The sequence below is a fragment of the Podarcis gaigeae genome (assembly GCF_964106915.1).
Source record: "Podarcis gaigeae genome assembly, chromosome: 7".
In the NCBI taxonomy this organism is placed as follows: domain Eukaryota; kingdom Metazoa; phylum Chordata; class Lepidosauria; order Squamata; family Lacertidae; genus Podarcis; species Podarcis gaigeae.
The window spans coordinates 56,970,596-56,998,419 of record NC_139683.1 but is presented as its reverse complement, the minus strand read 5'-3'; the positions used below and the strand labels follow the sequence as shown (position 1 = coordinate 56,998,419).

The 27,824-nt window shown below is 38.6% G+C and overlaps 1 protein-coding gene across 13 annotated transcripts in view; it reads right to left on the bottom strand.

The window, feature by feature from the left end:
* Nucleotides 1-27,824, bottom strand: part of ATP9B (ATPase phospholipid transporting 9B (putative)) — a 118,411-nt gene that overhangs the window by 52,302 nt on the left and 38,285 nt on the right. For all 13 annotated transcript variants that reach the window (XM_083746878.1, XM_083746873.1, XM_083746877.1 and 10 more), the window contains 4 exons: nucleotides 19,559-19,653; nucleotides 12,868-12,948; nucleotides 11,165-11,240; nucleotides 10,131-10,207 (listed from right to left, as the gene is read on the bottom strand). In XM_083746878.1, the coding sequence (XP_083603004.1) occupies nucleotides 10,131-10,207; nucleotides 11,165-11,240; nucleotides 12,868-12,948; nucleotides 19,559-19,653 (329 nt within the window). The remainder of the gene's footprint in view (nucleotides 1-10,130; nucleotides 10,208-11,164; nucleotides 11,241-12,867; nucleotides 12,949-19,558; nucleotides 19,654-27,824) is intronic.

The window sequence follows — 27,824 nt, the reverse complement described above, 5'->3', positions numbered from 1 at the left end:
TTCAGCTGGTAATTAGTTCCCAAGGGATGAGCTGCAACACTAAAAGTCAACAATATTCTTGAAACTACTACTCGCAAACCTGATTAGGACTGGGGGCCTGATAACTGGAGGTTCCCCAGACTGGTTGGATGCGAGGTTGCTCTGGTTGTGGTAGCACTTCTGAAAGAGTGGGTACGCAGCTTGGGGGTATTTCTGTATCCACTGCTGTCACCTGAGGCTCAGGTGATCTCAGTGGTGCGGAGTGCCTTCCATCAGCTTTGGCTGGTGGACCAGCTGCACCTCTATCTGGACAGGGAAAGCCCAATGGCTGTCATCTATGCTCTGGTAATCTCTAGGTTAGATTACTGCAACGCTTTCTACATGGGGCTGGCTCTGAAGATGGTTCACAAACTTCAGCTGATGCAGAATTCAGCAACCAACCCTGGCCCAACTGCACTGGCTGCCAATTACGTACATTTATGAGGCCAATTCAAAGTGCTGGTTTTGATCTATTAAGCTTTAAACAGCCAGGACCACAATACCTCAAGGACCATCTCGTCCCATATGAACCAATCCAGACCCTCAGATCATCACCTGAGGCTCTTCTTTCTGTGCCTCTCCCATGAGACATCCAGAGGGTGGCAACATGAGAATGGGCCTTTTCTGCAGTGGCTCTCTGCTTATGGAATTCTCTCCCCTGGAAAGTTGGCCTGGCACCCTTGTTTCATATCTTTATGTGCCAGGCAAAAACATCCCGCTTCTTCCAGGCTTTTGGCTAATTAAACAATCTGTGGCCTTTTAAACTATGTGGGAGAGTATTGTTTTTGAAGCTCAACATCAAAAAAACGAAGATCATTGCCACTGGTCCCATTACCTCCTGGCACATAGAAGGGGAAGAAATGGAGGCAGTGAGAGATTTTATTTTCTTGAGTTCCATGATCATTGCAGATGGTGACAGCAGTCACGAAATTAAAAGACGCCTGCTTCTTGAGAGAAAAGCAATGACAAACCTAGACAGCATCTTAAAAAGCAGAGACCTTGCCAACAAAGGTGCGTATAGTAAAAGCTATGGTTTTCCCAGTAGTGGTGTATGGAAGTGAGAGCTGGACCATAAAGAAGGCTGATCGCCGAAGAATTGAAACCTATCCATTCTTAAGGAAATCAGCCCTGAGTGCTCACTGGAAGGACAGATCGTGAAGCTGAGGCTCCAATACTTTGGCCACCTCATGAGAAGAGAAGACTCCCTGGAAAAGACCAGAAAAGATGGAGGGCGCAAGGAGAAGGGGACAACAGAGGACGAGATGGTTGGACAGTGTTCTCAAAGCTACCAACATGAGTTTGACCAAACTGCAGGAGGCAGTGGAAGACAGGAGTGCCTGGCGTGGTCTGGTCCATGGGGTCACGAAGAGTCGGACATGACTAAACAACAACAACATGTTATGTATTTTTGTGTGGTGTATACTTGTATTTTGTTCCTGTGATCCTCGGATGAAGGGTAGTCTAGAAATGTAATAAATAGTAATAAATAAATAATCTCCAACCATTGGTCTTGCTGGCTGAGAATGATGTCTAACACCTGGAGAACATCATGCAGAAATATTACTCAGGTCATCTGAAGGGGCCCTCCTGCTTCTACCACACATTGCTGAAATCTGATCTGCAGTTTTATGGAGTAGGATATTTAACAAAGTAGTATTTGGTATTCCTCCTGAAATTAGACATGTGCTGGTGATCTTCAGTTTCCAGCACATATTGCAAGACTTTTTTTTTTGCTACACAAGTCTTCCCAGAATAGCTATGTTAAGCCATGTATTATTTTTGTCAAAGCAGAATCTCAATATTAAGTTTGATGTTGCCTTATTAGGTCTGCAAACGAGACATAATGGCTGGCAACAGCAACCCCACTATGTGGGAATCCCTGGCTCACACAAAAGCTCCTACAGACATGGAAATTATTCATTACTTATACTTTTTAAAACATATCTATACTAGTTACCTTAATCACTTCAGAAACTGCAACTACACCCACAACCATAAAATAAAATGTTAATGTTAGCTGGCTCTTGTATACTGCGGGAGCTGACAGAACATCAAGGTAGCCTTTATAAAGTGACAGCATTTAATATATGCAAGAGAAAGTGTGAAAGTTGAAGAGGGAGCATAAATGAATATTTTTTAAGTACCTCTTGTGTGGTGTAATCTACAAAACTGAGGAACGCCTTTCCAGCTCAAATATATTATTGATCTTCTATTGCAAAGTTTAAGCAGGCAAGAATTGTGAATTAAGCATTCATTTTACATGAAGAAGAATGTGGCTAAATGCTAGTCAAAACACAAAAATTGGGTTACATATTTTGTACAGCCTAATTATCAAAGCTCTGTGTCTGCACATGTCACAGGGAAATAAACAGGGCTAGCAGTTGAAGAATTGTTTGACTGAGGCAACCTTATTCAGTTAATTCAGTTAATTTCCCTTTAGGCTAATTAACAGCTATATATGACCTTTAGCTGTGGCAGATTCCAATCTTACCCAATGAACTAAGTTTTAAGAAATATCTATCCAAATAGGATTGATTACTGATTCATGCATTATGAAGAGCACAATTCAATGCCATTTTAAAGACTGGAATAACGCCCCGTAATAAGCTGATTAGACTACAAATGAGATCTTAGCCACACAGCCATACCCTATAATAATGCTGATGTTGCCATATCTACATTAATCTAAAATTTAAAACCAAATATATCATTTTAGACTGATACTGAAACCTTGCAAAAACTTATGTTCATATCATTTGAATTAAAAGCATATTAAATGGATTCATTAGAAAATTCTCCTCTTTGCCTTGCATTTTCCCGACAATGTCTACATCCTTAGGCTACAAAACAATTTTTATAATTGGTGCAATAAATCACGAAGCATTGACTTAAAGTTAAGAAAAATTGTTGCCTGGGTGATTAAAATACAAAAACAAAATAAATCCTTTTCTAAATTATAAGATATCCATACACTTCTTGTTTACACAGGTATGAGTACGGAATTGAGCAACGACATACTTATATATGAAATCATTATTTATTTAGATGGTTTTACACTTGAAACGTGCTATGGAAATTTTTCTTTGATTTTTCCACACCATAACATAGACATTTTAAATAAGCTCTGCCCTGTGATTAGGGGACACAGATTCAGAATAACTCACTACAGTCACAATTAACGCCACAATAATAAGAGAAGACATTTCTGGCCCCTGTTAACTGGCTATATGGGTTTAGAAAAATATAGGTGCATACTACTTATTCCAAACTTATAGGACTCAAGAATGAACACTTTGAGGAAGCTATAGGAAACTACAGGAAGTATAAGGAGAATGTAAATCCTTTACGATTAATCAACTATGAAACACAGCTTTCTAGAGTTAACTTTTTCCATACACATGCAACAGGCTAGAAATAAGTTTGAGGGACTAGGTAAACAGGGCTGAAAAGGAACGTGTATGGAACAATTCTTCAAACATATTGTCAGTTTGGGTACCATTTTCTGAAGCAATTCCAGTTTATACTGCAAACTTAAACTGGCAACTTTTAATTGCTGCATTTGGTTATTAACAGATCCTAAAACATTACCAATAATTTATAACAGGAAACTGCAACTCACTTTCCCCACATTTATTCTCTTGATCAGCACTTCTAAAGCACAATTCTGCTTACAAAGATAAGATATATAATAATGAAAATAAGAAAAACAACTCATCACTACAAAATTAGACAAAAAACAAAAAGCCAAAAGAAATAATTTAGATATAAAAGAGGTAAATGAATTCCACTGAACACGGATTCTAATTTCATATACTATTCCTTCTTGATGAAACAAATCAGAGCTGGGATAGCTCAATACATCATGAGACTCATAATACCAGGGTCATGGGTTTGAGCTACACGTTGGGGGGGGGGGAATTCCTACAATGCAGGGGGATAGACTCGATGACCCTCGTGGTCCTTTCAACTCTACAATTCTATGATTTTATTATTCTATGAAAACTGCTAAACAAACATCTGACAATAGTCTCAGATGTAAATCTCTGTGCCTTAAAACTATTCACTCATAATAACTACCAGGAGAGACAGAACCATTCATTTTCAACGACACCCATGAATACCTTCGTTGAGTTTTCAGAATTTACTAAGGAACTGATTAAAACATGAATTACATCTTCCCCACCCAATTCTGCATGCACAAGACAATTTTCTACTGTTGCCTCCTCACCACCAGCAGTTCTCGCATGAGCAGAGAGCTTGCAGAAGTATTGCTAAGTAGGGACCCAACAAAATTTGTAAGCTACCAACTAGATCAATTCCATAATCTTCAATATTGCATGTAACGTATAGTGGTTATTTGTTACTGGTTATATTGAACAGTAACTGAGAAATACTATGCACACCAATAATCTCTGTTTTACCAATTATTTTTACCAATTATTTTTCTGAGTGATGGCTTCAGATGTATGGAGGTCAGGCAAGATTCTACAGCATCCTGGACAGCTCCATGCATTGCTCAGGCTGAATACTCCATAACTGAGGCATGGGAGGAAAGAGCTGTGGTACAGAACCTGAATGCTGTTTTAGACTTAGATAGGAGGTGCAGCACCCAGCTTCACCTTCTATGAGAGGAGCCCTTTCAATTATAGGTGCACAGCCCACTTTAGGAGTCATTGACTCAGATGGCATGGCACAGTCTCCGACAGACACTATGGGTAGGACTCACCTAACAAATCCCATCAGCAGAAGCCCTGTGCAAGGACTTCCCCTCGAAACTGCCTCATGGAGGTTGAGAGAACCCTGAAGCAGTACACAGGGGAAGAAGGAGAATAGTTCCATCTGGCAAACTGAATAGCTTGTGCTGATCAAAATATTTAACGTAGTGTGACTTTGAATTCCTCCCTATGGATCCACTAGGGCTTCTGAGCAGAAGTCAGAGCAGGCCACTGTGACTTCCTTAGGCTGGAGAGGCAGCAGCACAATTGGGCGCCTCTTGCTTCTCGTTTAGTATGTACATCCCTGCTATATGCCAAATCCCTGGCTTCATCGCCCTGAAGATGGGGAGTCCAATCCCAGCATCACAAGAGGGACAACTTCTTGTGCATTCTCATTTGGGGACATCATTTCTCTCCCTTCAAAGTGAAAGAAGAAAACAAGACTGCTACCTGGATGGTGGACTTTTCACACTAATAAGGAACTGCAGAAATGAAGTGAGAATGAATTAAATAATTATACTGCTTTATACATTTTATATACAGTGGTACCTTGGGTTACATATGCTTCAGGTTACATATGCTTTAGGCTACAGACTCCGCTAACCCAAAAATATTACCTTGGGTTAAGAACTTTGCTTCAGGATGAGAACAGAAATCGTGCAGCGGCAGCAGGAGGCCCCATTAGCTAAAGTGCTGCTTCAGGTTAAGAACAGTTTCAGGTTAAGAACAGACCTCCAGAACGAATTAAATTCTTAACCCGAGGTACCACTGTATACATACCCAGTGAAAGCTTGATGTTACCTGTTTTTTCCTATGCTGAATGAGAAAACCACACATTTTTAAGAACTGGTTTAAACTTTCCCCCTAAAACTATGATGCATCCCAGCTGTTCTAATTATGATTGTTTTTTCAGCATTTAACATTTTGCCTCTTTACTGCTGCCTGAAATTATAAGTTTATTTATGTTCACATTTCAGCTGAAGAAACACAACTTTTAATTGTTAACAGATGTAATATCAAAGTATGCTGATTATGTAAATGAAGGCGGGGCGTGTGTTGTCATAATCCTAAAAGCTGTATCACAACTTGTCTATGTGCTACTAATTTACTTGTTTGTTTGTTCCATTTAATCCTTTCTTGATGGCACTCTGTAGCAACACTTGAAAATTATTTTTAGAATAGCTGTTAAATTACAAAGCAACAACCCTTTTTAACCCATACGACCCTAGCTTCCTTATTCTCTTCACCATGCAGATTTCTTTTATGAAAGCACAGTTATAAATAAGGATTTAGTGCAGAATGTTACAGATCCCAAAGAGTCAGCTATTGATAAAATTGCATGGTATAACAGATAATGCCTTTTGGTTATAGATTATCCTATTGTTTATCCACTTCAATGTGTGAGAAGACTTGAAAAATGAATTACTTTTGACCTAGAATTTATTGTTTCTGGAAGAAGTTTTAATTTCACATCAATGTATCAGAGGGAAAATAATTGTGCACACCATAGATGTGCTGATTGTGTTTTGTGCTATCTTAAAATGCAGCTACACAGATTAAAATAATAATAGGGCACTCTAATTCACATAATGGCACATATCACCTGTCTTTTTGTCAATGACACATTTAAAAGCATCTTTTTATTAGAAACACAAATCAATACACTCAAGGGATTGCAATAACTACCCTAGGCAATTTGTATTATCATTTCCTTCTTTATGTTCTGACTCTTAAGTAACTTATTATTATGAATGGCATGAAAATGGCAACCTGTCACAATTGATTTTTTAAGACCAAGGGTTTTGTTCCCCTTCATTCCTTCCTTCTTTTGATATAACTATCTTCCTACGAAATAAAGGTTCAATTTATAAAAGGCAATCTCAAGTTTCAGCTCATGATAGCTGAAATGTCTTTTTAATGGTCCTTAGAAAGATTATTACCTGGGATTAGCAGCTATCTGCATAGTTTTGACTGTAATTTCCCTCCTCCAACCAGGCAGGATACAAAATTAATTAATTAATTAATTACGAAAGAATGAATGAATTAATGAATCTGAAAAGCAGATCTTAACACGACAGGCAGGTTGATGCAGGATAAGGTGGTATTTTTGGTACCCTGGCTCCAAGACATTTAGGACTTTAAGACAGGGATGGATGACATATTTTGGCCTGAGAGGTGTATTCACCTTTGGCCAATCCTCTGGGGACTGCATGCCAGCAGTGGGTGTGACCATCCTACAAATCCACATGTGAACAACAAAACAGCCCCACCCATCCCCCTTCAGCAGATGCGCTAAACAAGGCTACTGATCGGATAATCGAGTAAGGGGAAATTTGTACCTCCTAGCCCAGCACTGCACCCACTTTAGCTTTTTATCCTTTTTTATCACCACCAAAATTAGTAGGGTCTTGGACACCAGAAAAATTAATGGTATTAAAGAGCTTAGAGGTCTAGGAGGAAACAACAGTTTGCACTCACTTAGGTCTACCAGAGAGAGGCAAGTCAGTTTCAGTGCTAAACACAAGCAATAAGCCAGACTGAAATAGGATTAGATTCTAGTCGTGGGCTTAGCACTGATAATTTATTATTCCCCCAAAGGCCCAGAACTGACAAAATACCACTATCTAGAATACCAAAACCTGTGTAATCACTGATGAGCTGAATTCAGAAAGAAATATTCTCAATTAAAAATAAAAAAATGGGTGGGAGGGAGCTAATGAAGCATTAGCAGACTAAGAAAACTCGTTCTATGAGCAGGTGTATTTCACGGATTCTCGAAATGTTTCCCCGAAACAACAATTTTCAAACACAAAAGCCAACCTCAAAAAAATTAAGCACCACACTAATCATAACTGAACAGCATCTTATAACCTCAGCAATGCTTCTTCCCCACTGTTTGGGCCTCACTACCATTTCGATCGGATACTCCCTACTGATGTGGATAGATTCCTCCAAGTTGGTAGGCCCACCACCTGTCTCCTCGATCCGTGCCCGTCTTGGCTGATTAGGGAGTGTCCAGATGTTGTGCGGACCCCCCTGGTTGAAATTATCAATTTGTCCCTTGACACGGGGACATTCCCAGGGGAACTGAAGGAAGCAGTGGTGTGTCCACTCTTAAAAAAAACTTCATTAGATCCCTTAGACCTATCCAATTACCGCCCAGTTTCAAATCTTCCATACCTGGGTAAGGTAATTGAGAGAGCGGTTGCTGAACAGCTTGGTAGGTTTCTGGAGGAAACATCGGCATTAGATCCATTTCAGTCCGGTTTCCGTCCTGGTTTTGGGACGGAGACAGCTCTGGTTGCCCTAACAGATGATCTCCATAGACAACTGGATCGAGGCAGGTCAGGACTGCTGATCCTTTTAGATTTGTCAGCAGCCTTTGACATGGTCGATCATGATCTTCTGGACCACCGCCTCGCAGACGTGGGGATACAGGGCTTAGCCCATAACTGGTTGTGCTCTTTTATCTCTGGTCGGGGACAGAGGGTGGCACTAGGGAGGGAAATGTCGTCGCGCCACTCCTTGGTATGTGGAGTGCCGCAGGGCGCAATTCTCTCCCCGATGCTTTTTAACATCTTTATGCGCCCCCTTGCCCAGATTATCCAGAGCTTTGGGCTGGGCTGTCACCAATATGCTGATGACACTCAGCTCTATCTGCTGATGGATGGCCACACTGACTCGACCCTGAACACACTGACCAGATGCTTGGAAGCTGTGGCTGGATGGTTTCGTGGGAGCCGATTGAAACTAAATCCTTCGAAGACAGAGGTCCTATGGCTAGGTTGGGATGGCATGGGGATGAGGGACCAACTCCCTTCTCTTGCGGGGGCCCAATTAGTGCCATTGCCTTCCGTTAAGAGTTTGGGTGTAATCCTTGACGCCTCCCTTTCCATGGAGGCGCAGGTTACAGCAACAGCCAAGGCGACATTTTTCCACCTTCGCCGCATCAAGCAGTTGGTCCCTTACCTTTCCCGCCCTGACTTGGCCACAGTGATCCATGCGACGGTCATCTCCAGGCTTGACTACTGTAATTCGCTCTATGCGGGTCTGCCCTTGAAGCTGTCCCAGAAACTCCAGCGGGTACAGAATGCTGCAGCGAGGCTCCTCACGGGGTCTCTGCCATGGGAGCATATTCACCCAGTGCTTTTCAAGCTGCACTGGCTCCCGGTGGAGTACAGGGTCAGGTTTAAGGTGCTGCTTTTGACCTTTAAAGCCCTTCACGGCCTAGGACCCTCGTACCTACGGGACCGCCTCTCCCGGTATGCCCCACGGAGAGCCTCAAGGTCCATAAATAGCAACACCCTAGTGGTCCCGGGCCCTAAGGAAGTTAGATTGGCTTCAACCAGAGCCAGGGCCTTTTCAACTCTGGCTCCGGCCTGGTGGAACGCTCTGCCTCATGAGACCAGGACCCTGCAGGATCTGATTTCTTTCCGCAGGGCCTGTAAGACAGAGTTGTTCCGCCTGGCCTTTGGCTTGGAGCCAATTTGATTCCCTCTCTCTCTCTCTCTCTCTCTCTCTCTCTCTTTTGTTTTCTTTTCCTTCTCCTCCTGTGACGAGGCTACATTTTAATATTTTAATGTTCCATTATTTTAATGTTGCATTTTATTTTTGTTTTTAAGTTGTAATCATTCTTATTGTTTTTATTATTGTTTGTAAGCTGCTCTGAGCCCGGCCTTGGCTGGGGAGGGCGGGGTATAAATAAAAAATTATTATTATTATTATTATTATTATTATTATTATTATTATGGGTCCACGTCCCAAGTGAGACCTGCAAGGCTTGTTGATTTTATGCTAGATTGACTCGTGATGTCCTATGTCGCCCGTAAGAGACCCACTCCAACTTGAGAAACACTGCAATAAAGGCCATAACTGAATACCATTTGGATGAAATCCAATGTTAGTCACACTCAATGCCAGACCCATTGAAGCCAATGAAATTAAGACCATTAATTTCAGTGAGTCTACACTGAGTAAGTCTTAGTCGGAGATCACCCTTTATCTGAATTTTCACCACGCACATAATGATATACATTCCCCAGGTTTTAAGCATGCCACCTTTATGCACTGCCCAAAATAATTATGAGTAACAAGAAGTAATTTAAAAACTGACCAATGAAATACCAAAATGATGAAATGGAAGCATATTCCATTGCTGGAAAACCTAATCTAGTACAGTACTGTAAAGCACAGATGGGAAACTATTTTCAATAGAAATAAATACAATAAGCAGAATTTAGGACAAGTAATCAGTTGTACTGGCTGAATTGGTGGAGAATCATAATATATGAATTTAATCCTCTCTTTAGCATGAAAAAGAAATACATAGAAAAGGTAAAGCTGTTCAGACTTTTAAAGGCATTTAGTACAACACTCTTGCTAATCAAACCAGCCTACCTTATTCTTTGGATTGGAGGTGTTCATTACACTCCGAGTCTCTTTTCCGGTATAAATAACAACACCAATTACTGTTCCTGCAATAAATAAAACAAAGAAAACTGTTTATAGGAAAACTTTATAACTTGGGAAATAAAATGTTAAAAAATGGTAATATTCATTCAGCTATCATAAAAATACAAACTTTCCTCTTAGTATTGTTGATGTAGAAAACTACTACAGTGGTACCTCAGGTTAAGTACTTACAGTGGTACCTCGGGTTACATACGCTTTGGGTTACATCTGCTTCAGGTTACAGACTCCACTAACCCAGAAATAGTACCTCGGGTTAAGAACTTTGCTTCAGGATCAGAATAGAAATTGCACGGTGGAGGCGCAGCAGCAGCGGGAGGCCCCATTAGCTAAAGTGGTACTTCAGGTTAAGAACAGTTTCAGGTTAACAACGGACCTCCGGAACGAATTAAGTACGTAACCAGACGTACCACTGTAATTCGTTCTGGAGGTCCGTTCTTAACCTAAAGCTGTTCTTAACCTGAAGCACCACTTTAGCTAATGGGGCCTCCCGCTGCTACTGCACCACCGAAGCATGACGTCTGTTCTCATCCTGAAGCAAAGTTCTTATCCCAAGGTAATATTTCTGTGTTAGCAGAGTCTGTATCCTGAAGCGTATGCAACCTGAAGTGTATGTAACCGAGGTACCACTGTACAATATAATATTGTGGGCTCATTCACATATTTTATCTGCCTAAGTAAACTCTCTCCCCACGCCTGTCTGGTCATTTGAGAACCCTTGAGTATCTAACGTAATGGCTATTTGAGGGTAGTTAATAGTATGGAGTGACTTCAGGTAAGAATTTCTGAACTCTCCACTAGGCTATACAGTGCCCACCCCAATTACACGTGCATTGCATTCCAGGTCACCACACACATAATTTCATATGTGAAATAGCATAAAGTCTAAATGCCTATTTCCCCCTGTTTTCCAGTTGTCTCTCCCACTCTCTCTCCACATCAATAAAGCATGCATTGTTTACCTGAGGCAACAACTGTGCTTGCCCATAATGTATTTTCTATGCTTAGGCTTTCATGAACTGTTGGGTCACTGTCTTCCTGTTAAAAACAAAGCCAACTTGTAAAACTATTTTTCAAAAATACTGTATAATCATACATACATGCATGTATGGGGAAATATTGCCTCTAACAATATTGTATACGCCCACATTCATAATGGACTAGCATTTAAAGATCATTAGGATTTTTATATGGTAACAAATGTCAGATAAAATTGCGAGAAAATTATAATAAATATTTTTTTCAAAATATACAAAATTGTTTAGAATTAAATACTGCATCTAGAATTTAATTGATTTAAGTGATTAACTTAAAACAATTTGGTCTCACTGATGTGAATCAAGTGAATTTCATTGGGATGGACAGAGCAATCCAAACCACCACATCTATTGGAAGGGAGGGGTTTGAATGAATCATTATATATTCCCCTTACTAAAAAGGGGCCCATGGTGGCAGAAAACCCCACCACTTGCATGGAGGGCAGAGAGCAATGGGAATAATGCTCAACAAAAATCTCCTCCTTCAGTCTTCTCTCATCTCCACCCATATATTACCTGTCCCAGTACCTGCAACTCCGCTCAGCAAATACACTAAACCAAAACATGTATGCCTTGCGAAAAACTCAAAATAGAGCATGGAGCAACAGCACCCATGCTCACTTGGGCCAAAGTGATACAGAGGTAATGGGACATTAGTCAGCAGTTTAGGGTAAAGTAAAGGTAAAGGACTCCTAGACAGTTAAGTCCAGTCATAGGCGACTATGGGGTGCGGCGCTCATCTCGCTTCAGGCCAAGGGAGCCGGCGTTTGTCCACAGACAGCTTCCCGAGTCATATGACCAGCATGACTAAACCGCTTCTGGCTCATGAAGAACTGTGATGAGTGACAGAGCGCACAGAAACTGTGTTTACTTTCCCACCACAGCAGTACCTATTTATCTACTTGCACTGCCGTGCTTTCAAACTACTAGGTTCGCAGAAGCTGGGACAGAGCAATGGGAGCTTCACCCTGTTGCACGGATTCGAACTGCTGACCTTCTGATCAGCAGGCCCAAAAGGCTCAGTGGTTTAGGCCACAGTGCCATCTTTGTCAAGGGAGGACCTCTGCAGTAAAGGGTGCCTATCAGCAGCTTTGGATGGTATGTCAACTTCCTGCCCTGGGCTCCTTTGGTAGGAAGGGCAGGATATAAATTCAGTAATTGTTCCTTTTCCTGGACAGAAATAGCTTGGCCACTGTGAACTCATGTTTAGACCCAAATTTGGAGAATGCTGTGATGAGTGGTGGTGACTGGTTTTCTTCACTGGATCCATATCACATCACTACTAAGATATCTTAGCAGTGCCTATTAGCCACTTTAGCAGACTGCCTATTAGTCACCAAGCCAATTTTAAGATCTTTTTGCTTCCATATAAAGTTCTAAACAACTCTGGACTTGCAAATGTCACTCTGTATTGATTTCTAGGTGGTACATTGCATAATCCTCATCTCTATGGTTGATAAATTCCTTCTGAGAAGTGTGGAATAGCACCTTAACTGGTCATTCTCTTTCTTGAAAACACTTAGTAAAATACAGTTCAAGAATTTCAGAGCTAACTTGCATTAAATATCATTTTCTTTTAATATATTACATTCTTGGGACATAGTGATATAGTAATAATTATTGCTTACCCGTGTAAAGGTACCTTCAAAGCTGTGAATATCCATTTGTGGCTTCTGAGCATAAACATATGCATTGATTGAAAAAAGATCCTAGAACAGATAATTTTGAAATATCCATGTATCAAAATGCCACTAATACCTTCAGCAATAAGGCTAATTGGTTAATTGGGACTTGGGTATTATTACGGATGTTGGAGAGCTGTTGGGTTTTTTGTATATTTATTTTAGATTTTGTTGTGATTTATGTGTAAATTATTCAGTACGTCTTTGTATTTTTTATGTTTAATGTAGTTTATGACTACATTTGTTATGTTGTAGCTATGTATTTTTTCCATGCCGTAAGCCACCTTGAGCATGGTTTGAACTGTGGAAAGGCGGCATACAAATAAAATTATGTATGTAATTGGTGATATCCAATGGCGTCTCTCAGGAGATGGAGGGGCTTTTGAAGAGGCATATGTCAGTGGAACGGGGAGACTACAAAAAGGGGTCCCTCAAGCCTTCAGAGGAGAATGCAGCACTGCAGACAGAGAATCCCACTTCCGCTAATGGATGTATTCACTGGCTTAAAGAGAATCATATCAGTTGGACAGAGACAATTCAATATTCTTCCCCATAGGTATCTTACAGGGATCAGTACTGCCCTGTTGCTCTCTTCCCTCTTACTGTACATACGCAGAAGCAGCGTACCACAACATTACAATTTATAGCACAAAATTTCCCTCTCTGTGTACTAGACATTACTTGAGATTATGCACAGGGAAATGATTATCTGTTGGGCATTTATTTTTTCTTGGGCTAAAACCAATACTTAATTAATTGCTCACAGATAAAGGTATATTTAAAAGTGTTTAACAGAACATGCCTAGACCTTAATCCCCATCAAACTTCTTTAAAAAAATTATTTTCACAGATGGAGATCAAAAGGTAAATGACAATCTGGAGATACTAACTGATGCATATACATAGTCTAGCTTGCTTCTGCTTTCTAAACTCAAGTACAAGAAATATAATGCCACTAGAGATACAATATGCATATTTTTCCTCTTCAAAATACTTGCAAGTCACTTTTTTATAGAGGAAAGCAGCAATTTAAACAGGCATATGTTTTGAATACCTGTACAATACAGAGTAAAATAATAATACATACTCGTACCCATATACAAAATGTTTACAAAATGAGACTCAGATTCCACGGGCTCACAGTAGTTTCTCACTTCCTGGTTTCCCTTGGTGCATATGTTGTCTATGGAATTTTCCGTGGCCATATGGTGATCTTATCCACCTTTGTAATTTCTGTGGTTATTCAGTTATATATCCTCAGTGTCATCTAGGGATCTTGAACATTTCTACACTGGGGTGTGTATCTCAGGAACAGTAGTTCTTATATTATGAACTTTGATGTTATAATTATTTGTGGGAAGTGCTATTGTGGATTTGTATATCAGTATATTTCATTACTGTCTATTATTGCCAAATATCCCCCCCTTTTTTAAAAAAAAACCCAGAAACCAATCTACTCAGATTAATGTATTCAACTAACATCACATACAATGACACCCACTGGCATCACAACTACAACTCTGGCATGTTTTTCTGTAACACTTTGTTTGACGGGGAGGAAGGGGCAAGGAATATATGTATGGGGGAATATAGTTTTGTATTCACTTTGTTGAAAAACCAATAAAATTATATTTAAAAGGATGTATTCAAATTTCTCCTCATTGCATAAGCAAACAATATGGAGAATGTTTCACTTTCCAAGTGGCTGTATGTCCACCAGAGTAAATGGCCACTGACTGCATCCTTTGGTCCAGGCAAGTAGTAATTTGAACATAGGAACCAGTTTCAACGCATAGAAGTCCCCACTGCACATGATGAATCTTCATAATCAAAAAAAGAGCGCTGATCCAAAGAGCAACAATTGAAATGTAAGGTGCATAGCCTTATGTTGTGTTTGTGAGCATGCAAACACCCCTTTCGTAGTTGGGGGGCCTCAAGTGCAGACAGTTCCTGCCTCCCCATCATCCTTTTAGCTGTGTGAGTTGAAAAAGCATAGCTATGCTCAGTGATGTTTGGATCAGGTGTACATGTGGTTATTTGAAAAGTATCAGCAGTAAAAACTAAGCACTGGTAAACACACATATTTTCTATCAGGCATAACTGTTAGATTAAAAGGTGATTATGACTATTAAATATAGTTCTCTATATACATTTTTAAAGAAAAGCAAGCAAAAGTTCCTAACATAATCAACAAGTAAATTTATCAGGATGTTTCCATTTAGTTTTAAAAGAATGCAACTCTAACCATAGCTTCTTCTTCACATTCTGCTGAATTATTTATGCTTGCTCATATATTTTATTCATATTTTAAGAGAGCAAATCAGATTTCAGCATCTTCCATTACAAATCAACTGTTTTTATGCTAAATCATCAACCATTTATTGTAAGCTTTCACACAAACTTCCATTCAGTGCATTTTTGTTCTTCTAAGTTAGTTTTCATCAGCCTCTTGAGAAATAATTCATATGAAACTAATACACATGTGGTGTCCTATATCTTCATCATTCAGTTCTTCTCAATCTGTTATCACCTACAATTTAGATAATCCAGGCTATTATGTGCTTTATTGTGCACAGAAAAATAAGAGTCTCAGTACAGCAGAAAACTAATACCACACACATACTTGTAATACAATAAAAACTATTAATGAAGTGAGCCAAGCACGAAAGTTTTTTTTTTACTTTACATACTCTCATGCTTTGCAGAAATGGTTAAGCTGTGAACAAACTAGATCACTTTAACATTTGCTGTTTTCCTTGAAACAGCATAGCCATCACATCTAAATTGTCTCAAAAGCAAGGAAAGAGCTAGTTATATATCATGAAAAAATGATATACCCAAAGCCTCCATGACAAACTTCAAAATTAGTACAGACTGTATTTTAAATAATCCAATGAGAGAGTAATTGTTTATTGTTGATTCTATACCTCTGCCACCGTGCAATTTATTTTTAAACTAAAACTAAAACAATAATGTTTCTAAACTTATTGATTCTCATACACTGTCACTTATGTTTTTAGACAAGAGAAAATTAAGACTATTTGAATTTCCAAATGTAAGTTAAAAGTAAGGGGACTTACAACACATTGTATCATGGAAATATAAGATTTAAACAATTATTAGAGAGAGGTTGTTTAGCTGAACATCTCCGTCTAACTTACAGGGAAGCATTTTGTAAGGATGCATCTAATTGTTTGCATAAGTCATGAAAGAACTAAATGATGGCACAATAATGACAATGTTTTCCTCTACAGTTCACAATAATAATTTAGAAATCACTCTAGAGTTATCAATAATGTAGAAAAACCTCCTCTATTAGGTCAAGGGCAACATTTGTTCACCTTACTTAAAGATCATTAAAATACATCCTTAATCATAACATGCAGTTCATTACAAATAAAATTGCTTCTGGTTCAATAAAACTAATTAAATGTAAATGGTATTGTTTACTGCTGTATGGATCTTTTGATATAAATCAGCAAGTCACCATTTATTGAAAATTACAGTGACCTCATTGCTGCTAATAAATTTCCGTGATCATTTAAGCCAGAGAAGAATATCCCAGAATATGCACAGTGCAGAAAGACACTATCCCACATATGACTATGAAACCAAGAAACCTAACCTGGGTGTTACAGTTCTTACAGCTCAGCCATCATTAAATGACTTGTTGAAATTTTAATTCTCTGATCACATTAAGTGGTTTTGGAAGACAACAAAATCTGTACTGATCATCTTTGGTGGTGTCATCTGTTCTTTAAGAAAGCTCTAAAGGTTTACCGGTTTATTTATTCTGGGTGTCACTGTGGATAAGGTTACAGTCCTACATTGATGATGGAACTGACAGCCCATGACAACACAAGATACAATCCTTTACATCGGATAACTACAGAAATCAAAATGAGTGACAGTTATGGACAGTGTATGTTAACTACATGACTATATTGCTTAGTCTACATCTATGCATGCTCTGTTTCTTTTCCTTTAACTACTACTTTTAATATTAAAAAGAGTGCAATTTCCCAATACTTTTAGGGCGCATGCAGCTGTATCCTTTTTTTTTTTATGTGACTCGTGACTACTTAGAACTAGTCTTGTTTAACCCATTTATTCAACGAAAGCTTGACTTTTACAAGATTTATGACCTCTATATTAGTAACCTCATATGTTATCCCAGAGGTCAGGGCTGAATCCTTGTTAGTGGCATTAAGAATGTACCTGAGTCCAAATTAAACCCTGTTAAGCTTTCTGACTTGGAAAACCCACTTCCTAATTTTGATCACTTCTCCATTAAGGGGTGGGGGCACTCTCTGTTCTCAAAATCATGAGTAAGCATTTGGAATTGGTTAGTCAAGTGCTTCCCTAAGGACTAAGTCACTGGAGTTGTTGAAGCACAGAATTAAATAAGATTTATCTTGTATATAGGAGGACATGTGTACTTGAAAAAGCTCTCGGACATCTATACTTTTGCTTGCTATTTCAGTGGAGACAGTAGGCAGCAACTGCTACTGTCTCTCATCAATCCTACATAGAGGGTGAAAGATTAAAAAATGCCTTGCAAAAACTTTTACAGAATTACTGATTTCTCTAATGTCTGAATATGTTGTGTTCTGTGGACAGCAGGAGACAGTGGCAGTAGGATTAGATCTTAAACAGGCAAAGCTGCAATGACTGCAGCGAGTGTGGACTGTAGCAGAGGTGAAAACATGAAGCATCTCCTCAGCCATTTTAGAAGCAGCCCAGCAGGTGGCATTCAAGAATTACTATAAAACTGAATCAGCCCATCCTCAGCAAAATGCAATTCATTTGCTTACATGCTAACCAGGGAATCATACAATCACAATTTGTGTGTGTGCATGAGCACTGGGGGTTATACATTATTAAATATATATGACTCACATGAACTTTGGTGGCAACTATAAACTGCAAGGATTTTGAAACATTTCATATAATAGGATTTAGTTAAAAATACACAATTTGAGAGCTTTTAAGTATCTTTGTTTTATGAAAATCAACTCAGCTGCCCTTCTCCTGACTCAGTTATTTGGTTCCATAGATGCTGTTCAGGACTGCAGCATCTCTCTCAGTCATAGACACAATGTGATGTGCAAAACAGAGAGGGGGGTCACTTTCTGCCATTATTCCATTCTCCCACACAAATTACCCTCTAAGGTCGTTTAACAAATTTTGGCGATTCCCGTGACAAATTGTCTCCGAGGTAATTGCAGCTCTTGTATTTGAAGCATGACTGTATTCACATATACCTGATTATGTAAAGTGACCCTACCAAATGAATGCTGTAAACATGGCTCCCATAGTTTCTACAATAGCAGTAACTCCAGAAAGGGTAGATATTCCAAAGAACAAAAATCCTTTGGATTCAAGCTACTGCATATATTTCAAACAAATATGAGTTTCAAACAAATAGCAGCATCACTATAGCTGCACATTATTGGTTTTATTTCAGAAATAAACCTCAGAAATGCATTTACTATTTACTGGGTTAAGCGGCAATACTATTCTTTCACACTAAATAAAAAGCAGAAACTCAAAGTAGCAAATACATCACACTTTAAATTTTTTTAAAAACTATCTTTTCAGCACAAACTGATGCATATTTTATTCAAAATGGAGTCTCACTGTTTTCAATGTAATTTACTTCTTAGTGAGTGTGCTTATAATTTCAGCCTTAATTTAATTTGTTAATTTCAACTGTGGATTTCATCACACAGGTGAATAGAGCAGACCTTAGAGCAGACCTTGTTTGAAGGCACACCTGGGTGACTATAGCTGTCAGGTTACAGAAGGTAAATAAGAATGTTCTAAGTTATTTTCTGTTAGAGTAATGTCACAACTAACTGGAAATAGCCACTGAATTCCCTACTTTCATTTAGCCAGATGTTTCCAGCTTTATGGTACATATTCTGTATTTCAGGACCAACACACACTGTAGCTAAAATCCAAATTGTTGTCTTAGGCTTGCACATGTCTAGTGTGATTTTAGGTTTTTCCCTTTGAACTCATTCCTCATTTCACCTTAAGAACTGCTTTTGAAACTTCTTCCAATTTCAAAATCATTCAGCTATGAAGCATGGCAGGGATGCTGCCTGAGAAACAAATCAGATATTCCTAGGATAACATGTAACAACTTGTACAGTTTGAAATTAAAATATTTATATTCTACTCATTCCATGCTTGAGGTGCCTTACAACCATAATTATGAACAGCCACTATTTATAAAAACAAAAAAATACAAGTAAGCAAACCATTAGAAAAGAACAGCTTGTATATACCAATTCTACATTTTCTCTTTGAAAGACCACCTTTCAATAAATACTGTAAGCATGTTTAATACACTGACAATATTAAAACAATAATTCTTGTCATATTTCCTTAAGCACCACTTTAAATTTAATTACACGGCCATACAGTAACAGAGAATATAATTAGTGGGTCTCCAGTAAATGCTGCTACTCCAACTTTAGTGTCTTCTGATTTTATATATACTTACTGTTTACGGAAAGTCAGTGTTACGCACATACAATTTTTTGATCTGGAAATTTTAAACACAACTTCTTCATAACATATCTGCATAAGGCACAGTGAAATAAGTGAAATGTATAACTACAATGCTTACCCCTAAAGCTGGCAATCTCTGTGTGCAACTAACAGCAACTTTTAGTTTCCAGTCTGTTTCACCATCTAGCTGATCAGTTCGGATAAAACATGAACCTTAAAAATGCGAAAGAAACAAAAACATGACAGATGTTTTAGATCCCATTAAAATGGAAATGGACATAAACTATGGAAGCATTGCTTTTGAAATGTCTTACAACAATGTTCTTAATTCTAGTAGGGCACAGGGAAACAAACAGGAAGATTCCTATAGACACAGTGCAAGAGCCAAAGGCATATGTATGCAAAGTTTTTCTTGAGTTTTCTGAACCTTTTTAAACCTCACAAAGTTAACATTTTAGAATTCTCACATCTGACTTGCCTTGGTAGCCAGCAAAACTATATGGCTTCCCCTGCTCTTCCTTCAACTCAAGAGAGAGGGGCAAAGTGATGTCCCTTCAGTTGTGCTAGACCACGCATCTTCAACCCTTTCAGACCCAGGACTCACTTTAAACCCAAACATGCATTCAGGCACCCATTTCTCAATCTTTTGCCATATATTTGTTTGGTGATAGTGTTCCTGCTATGACCCACCTCAGATCACATCACAACCCACCAGTTGAAGAGCAGTGTGATAGAGAAGCTACTGCCTTCAGAAGCCTACTTCTTGAAGTCACTGCTTTCACACTCTAGTGGCACTATAGGCATGAGCTTACCGCCTTTTTTTCAGAGCTTGTGGTGCTTGCATTCGCACTGGGCTTTTGAATCACTCTGAAGCAGAAGAATCTCTTTTGAAGCCTGAGCACTCTGAAGCCCATGGTAAGGTCAAAGACAAACACACTCATCTCTCACTTTGTGCTTTTGTTAATAAATAGACTCACTCCTGGTGAACCCATTTGTGGACTCCTGTTTAACTTAGTAGAGAATGTATCAGCCAAGGTTTTTCTAGAAAATCAGTTTTCCAATATAAGGACCAACCACCAAAAAAACTTAAGGGGAAAATTTTCATTCTTCATGTACTAGCTACATATTAAATGAACTAGGGATGACCAGCACAAACTGACTCTGTGTGCTTGGGCAATTGGTTGAGCCACTGGCAGCCACAGGCTAGATCCAGTGGGCTACCAGCTGGTCAATCCTGCTACAGGAAACAGACTATATCAAAAACACAAATCTATTGTGTAATAATCCTGGTAGTCAACTCTAGTTTCATCTTGGAAAATTGCTGCCCAAAATGTGCACTGGCAAAAATCCATCTTCCCTTATGTGGCTTGAATCATTTTACATTGCAAAGTAAATGCTCACTTGTAGCCTGATTCAAGTGTCAATTTCTCAGAAATAATGGGGAATGATGGAATTAAGAATGGTGTGTTCAAGAACGAGATTAAATCAATACATTTTTGGTGCCATACTCAAAAGTCCCCGATGCAAGTAAAATCTAACTAAACCAGCAATTTAAGACTGAAGGCATCTAAAATTATAACTAACCTAAAGGTGGAATTTTCACACAATACTCTCTCAGAAGAACTTACAGATGTCCAATGTCTACACTATTTTATAAAACATGTAAGAAATATAACTTTTTTTAAAAAAAAGACACTTTCATAAAGTACTAAATTTCAAACAATGGTATACAAAACTTTGGTTCACAGCTGAAAACTACACATGTCCTAAAAGATGGGCCAAGGTCTGTATAAAATAATTAACTACTTCTGGAAAATATAGTAAGCATTTTTCAGACATAGCTATTGAAATTGAAAACACTGTAAATAAGCATAAGACAACGTGAGAATGCCACACTCCTATAGTACACTCTAATCAACAGTCTATTTCCCATCATACTTTCCCTATACAAGACATTTCATGGTTCTCTTTACCCTTCCTGTCAATGGCTGCTCTCATCCATCAATTTCATTTAGAATTATACTATAGATCAATGCAGTTCAAGACCAGTGTGGCTCCTGTGAATGGTTGACTGCACATATATTCATTTAATAGAGCTCACACTATGACATGTATTGGCCAGCTGCATTTCCTCTCCACTTCAGCAGTTAATTTCATCAATAACTTATCTCATAGTCCGTTTCCCTTTTATCCAGAAAAAGAGACTGCTTTGTGCCAAGTCAGCTTTCAATAGTGATCACTACAGCAAAACCTAAACAATAAAACGTCCTCCTATCCAGGCATTTTGAAATAATTCTTTAGCACTATTGGCAAGACTTTTCAATGTACCAAGACATACTAATTCTTAAGTTTGGATAATGAAAGTTCAAAAGGATAAAAATTAAACAGGCAACAGCAAAGAACACATAAGAAATAACTAACTGCAGTTAATTTGAATACTTTATTAATAATTTACATAGGCTGAGTTCACACATGATGTTAAGCCAAACAATGGCTTGGCATGAAGGAGCAAATATGCAGGTTCCTGGAAAAAAGAAGCTCATGGTCATTTTGTCCCTCCTGCAGTTTTGCTGTATTCACATTGCTAGAAGCCAAGCCATGGTTACATTTGAACCTGGGCTCATGGTTTAAGAAGCCATGAGCTGTAAGCCATAGAACAAACCTTGACTACATCTCATGATTTGCCTGGAGCTAAACAAAACAACAAGCCTGGATTCAGATGTAACGCTAAAACAAACCATGGCTTAGCTCACAGAAGCACAGGCAGGCAGGCAAAGAGAAAGAGCAAATATCTTCCCTTTGAGAACTCATGTTTGCTTGTTCTTGCTAAGGCATGGTTTGATAGTGTTATATGCGAACCAGGTCATAGTTTGCATACCGCTTGCCAAACTGAAACTGCAGTCATCCACAGCTATGACAAATAAACAATTTCTTAAACTTTAGAAATGAGAGGTGAAAATAATTATATTTATTTATATTTATACTTATTTCCTTGTTTGTAATCTCATCACCTTATTGGAACCACACTTTCAAACTTTTCTCTATGACTACAAGGGATTAATTTTTAGTTTGATTTTTAACATAAAGGATCCAATACAGAAATAAACTAGATGGGGGGAAAATAAAGTTCCAAACCAGTATTTTTTTGACTGTACATCTCTAGATGTCCCACTTAAATGTTGCATAATTGGTGAAAATTGGAAGATATTAAGACTCTTGCATTAATTGTTGTCTAGTATTGATTTCTTTTGATATCATCAACTATGGCATCCCTCTGAGCTGCTTATCTGGGTTTTGCTTGGGAGAAATGGTATTATGGGAGTCCTTTGTCATCAGTATGCAGATGACACTCAGTTCTATCTATTTTTAAAGACTTATATTCCACTCCTCATTACAGGTGATCTTGGGGTGGGTCAAAACAAAATATAACACAATAAAAACAAAACAGAATACCGCCCAGAGTGGCTGGGGAAACCCAGCCAGATGGGCGGGGTACAAATAATAAATTATTATTATTATTATTATTATTATTATTATTATTATTATTATTATTACACTTCAAAAACAGGCACCACCCCTCATCCAAATAAGAATTAACCATCCTCTGAACCCAATCAGTCAAACCCCTCAGTCACTCAGGACTATCTGAGGTTCTCTAACACATCAGAGACCACTATATTTGTCATTAGTACAGTCAATCATTCTACTTTTCAAAGCTCAGAGAGGTTTACATGGGACTTCTGTTTATCTAAACACCGATGTTATCTGCACACACTTAATAACGTTGCATAATCATTGGGTGCTCCCAATCCACTCACTAGACCACTGCTACCAATACCAATCTGATCTCTCATCCTCCAGTATTATGCACAGGCTTTGCAAATAAGTTCATCAGTAGCCTGTCTACTAAAACATGCATGAATTTACAAGAGAAAGTCAAGAGTTACATGACAGCCTCTCATTGCTGCTTCCCCTTTACAAAGTTTAATAGATCAAAGACCCATATTAATAAGACATTGCAAAATGAACCTTCCAAGATTTCCAGTGGTCAGCTGACCTGCCCATGCTGATCAAAAGCAGGTAGGTAGTCTGTGTCAGTGCATTTTCATTCCTCCACTTCACCCTAGCCTAGAGTCAGAGACATGGTGCAGCTAGCTAGCCAAGCAGCTTAGTTTACTTCCATCTGATATCCCCCCCAGTGTGTGAACTACAGGAGGAATAAGGAGAACAGATGACACTGTGGTTTAAACCCTGAGCCTCTTGGGCTTGCTGATTGGAAGGTTGGCAGTTTAAATCTGCACGACAAGGTGAGCTCCCATTGCTCTGTCCCAGCTTCTGGGAACCTAGCAGTTCCAAAGCACACCAGTGCAAGTAAATAAATAGGTACTACTGCAGCAGGAAAGTAAATGGTGTTTCCATGTGCTCTGATTTCCATCACAGTCCTTTATGCGCGGTTTAGTCATGCTGGATCCCTCGGCCTGAAGCCAGATGTGCACCACAACCCCATAGTCGCCTTTGGCTGGACTTAACCGTCCAGAGGTCCTTTACCTTCACCTTTTACAGGAAGAATTCAAGTCTGCCACTGAACCCAGAAAAATGAGTTATAAACAGGGCTACAAAGCAGCAAAAAGATATTGAGGGAAGAAAATGGAAGAATGGAGAAAAGAGGGTGTAAATAGGAAGCCACCTCCACAAACCGCAGAAATTTCTGTCAAAAATGTGTCTGTCAAAAAATGCTTGTGGATGTAGAGATAGGTAGCATAATGCTCTGCCCCTTCCCTCTGGCCAATCTTGCCATGACTGGGAGTCTACAAGGGCTGGGATTTTAGTCCTGTCAAAAGAAATTATGGATGAGACTTGAGCTGATCCTATACAAGGCGAATTTCTCCCAAACTGAGATTCAAGGTATATGCTGGTCACCCTTCAAGTTGAAGGAGTCTTTTCCATATTTGCATATTTTATGCTTTCCCTGGAGTAGTCTTTCAGATGATATTTCTACACTAGCCTTGTCATATTAAGAAAATAAAAGTCAAATCCTTAGGAAATACCAGCCCATTCCACTTTCAGAATTTTTATCATAAAGCAGGACTGACCATCCAGTTTTTGCTAAATATAGAATTATTTAGTATTAGCTGGGTAAATCATTTGACTCGGGAATTAATGCTCAAGGCAGGATGTATAAGAAATAAAGAACAGCTTATGAAAAACAGAAAGTTGCAAGCATTATTTTTATTAAGAACTCACAGATAGGATACACTGTTAAATATGAACAAGAATAAATGATTTGCTGAGACAAAAGCTGAATATTTTGGAAAACTTCAATTAATAATTTTGCAATATTACAAACTAGCTGCAAATAAACACAAGAAGAGCTGAATATATATGTAAAATTTCAATTAAAATGGGGGGGAGGGCAACCCTAAACTAGATAAATAGTTGTTTTGTCTTGTGTTGTACCTAAGGTAAAATTATGTACCTAGGGTAACATTATGCTCTCATTTTCTCTTTGTATTAAAGCTATAACCATGATGCTTTAAATCAATTATTCAGAAAGCCTAAAATTTTCAACATGATGCAACTGAGTAAGATTTGATTTACTTTTTTTTTTAAAGAATGAGATTATGCTAACATGTTCTCCTTTTTGCCACCGTGCAGCTAAGGCTGTATAAATAGAAGCTATTCTGTCTGTATTCTCTCTCAAGTGTTGTGTCTGATAAATTTTTCACAAATGAGAACATTAGCTACAACTAATGCCAGTTAAGCCTCACCAAAACTGAATTATTAAATCTTCTTGCCTATATCCTGTTACAGACTTCTTATGAATACTTGATTTTATTTTGTATAATTGACAAGACTTGTCAGGAAAGGGTGGTTTTAATGGCAATCAAATTAAGATCAACTGGTATAAGTGTCACAATGAAGAGTCTGTGTCAAGTGCTGAAGAATTAATTGATGGGTTATTGAGAAACAAGGCATGTGAAGCTGTCATAAAGTGTTGTAATATTAGCAACCTGCTTGCTATGAGTCAGAAACTAAGAGCCCGGGGTTTTATGTCTACACAGAACAAAAGTTTATTTTAAATCATTTATGTCACTATACTGCAGGAACATTTTAAGCAGCTGACAAGCTGAAGAGCACCACTGAGTTGACATGTTGGAGGTACAGAGCTTCATTTACTATATTCAGAAGAAAAGTTCAGCTTTGATAGCTTATGGTAAAAAGGAACTGTAATATATGACAAATATTTATGCCATAATGTTTTCACACTTGGGACACAGGGAAAAACATATTGACATTTATAAGAGATTGATGAAAATTAGTTCTAAAGCATTAATTTTTCCTAATACCACTGAAAGAACTATGTTCACTCAGGAGATATTTGATCTGAATTAAGAAACTGATGAAGCAATTGATTAATTGGAATTTAAGCCATCAGTCACTGGATCCATCAACAGAATCATTTACATTCTAAACAATCAGCTTATGGTCCAATAGGATACCATGTATTAATACACAGTCAATATGATACCCCTGAACTCATCACAATTCCTTATTGACAAGCACACAGATGCTTTTAATCCAAGCTTGATCACGCTGCATATATTTTAGGGGTCTTATATTGACTCTGTACGTTTTAGGAATTTTTATTTTATTAAATACATTACAGAATTATTTTGCATTCACTGAGCATCATCCAGAGAAAAGGAGATGTTTAAAGCAGCTGCCCACGTTCTTAAATTCTAATTATACAATTCATATCCTCTTTAGAAGCACATCCCAAACCTTCCTTTTCTTGAAACATTTAAAAAATCAAAAGGGTTAAAGCAAGCAAAATCATCCTGCGCAAGCAACGAATTCATTTTGAAATTATATCCCAGAATCACTGAAGACAGGACAATTGTGATAGACATAATACTAACTAGTTTAAATTTATATACTGGAACTAATCAGAGTTGGAAGGCACCATGAGGGTCATCTAGTCCAACCCCCTGCAAAGTAGGAATCTTTCATCCAATGTGGGGTTTAAACCCACAACCCTGAAATTAAGAGTCTTGTGCTCTACGATCTGAGCTATCCCTCCTCTTGGTGGCAGCATGGACTTGGATAGCTTGGCACTGGAAGATTTCCAAGGACTTACACTAAAATAAATTTATAACCAAGTATGGGAAATAGCCCTTGTAGAGAAGGTGAGTCAGCAGTTATGAATGGCAAGAGGGCAGGAAGGAATGGACGCTAATACAGCAGACTGGAGGAGCTTGATAACCTACACCAAGAAGGAAGATATTGGGCAACATCATTTCAGAATATCTGGCCTCTGCCACTAATATGGTTTTTGTCTGTAGAACTAAGTAAATAAATACATAAGAAATGAGAAATATATGCATTCTTGTTACATAAAAGCTGAAATCCTAAGTGTACTTACTAGGAAGTAAGTACCACTGAACTCTGTGAGATTTAACTGAGTAAATTTTAGGATTGTACTGTAAATCTCACTAACTGTTGCCAACAGTATTTCAGCATATCTGGCCTCTATTATTCTTTCAGTCTAGATTTAATCCGCCATTTTATTTACTTTCCTACCCTCAAAATGGTTTGTAACTGTTTTTATCTCTGTGACCACTACTGCCACATGATCTCTAGAGGCAATACTTGACATATTGTTACCTAGAATCATAGAATCATAGAGTTGGAAGAGACCACAAGGGCCATCGAGTCCAACCCCCTGCCAAGCAGGAAACACCATCAGAGCACTCCTGACATATGGTTGTCAAGCCTCTGCTTAAAGACCTCCAAAGAAGGAGACTCCACCACACTCCCTGGCAGCAAATTCCACTGTCAAACAGCTCTTACTGTCAGGAAGTTCTTCCTAATGTTTAGGTGGAATATTCTTTCTTGTAGTTTGGATCCATTGCTCCGTGTCCGCTTCTCTGGAGCAGCAGAAAACAACCTTTCTCCCTCCTCTATGTGACATCCTTTTATATATTTGAACATGACTATCATATCACCCCTTAACCTCCTCTTCTCCAGGCTAAACATGCCCAGCTCCCTTAGCCATTCCTCATATGGCATCGTTTCCAGGCCTTTGACCATTTTGGTTGCCCTCCTCTGGACACGTTCCAGTTTGTCAGTGTCCTTCTTGAACTGTGGTGCCCAGAACTAGACACAGTACTCCAGGTGAGGTCTGACCAGAGCAGAATACAGTGGCACTATTACTTCCCTTATCTAGATGCTATACTCCTATTGATGCAGTCCAGAATTGCATTGTTTTTTTTAGCTGCCGCGTCACACTGTTGGCTCATGTCAAGTTTGTGGTCAACCAAGACTCTTAGATCCTTTTCACATGTACTGCTCTCAAGCCAGGTGTCACCCATCTTGTATTTGTG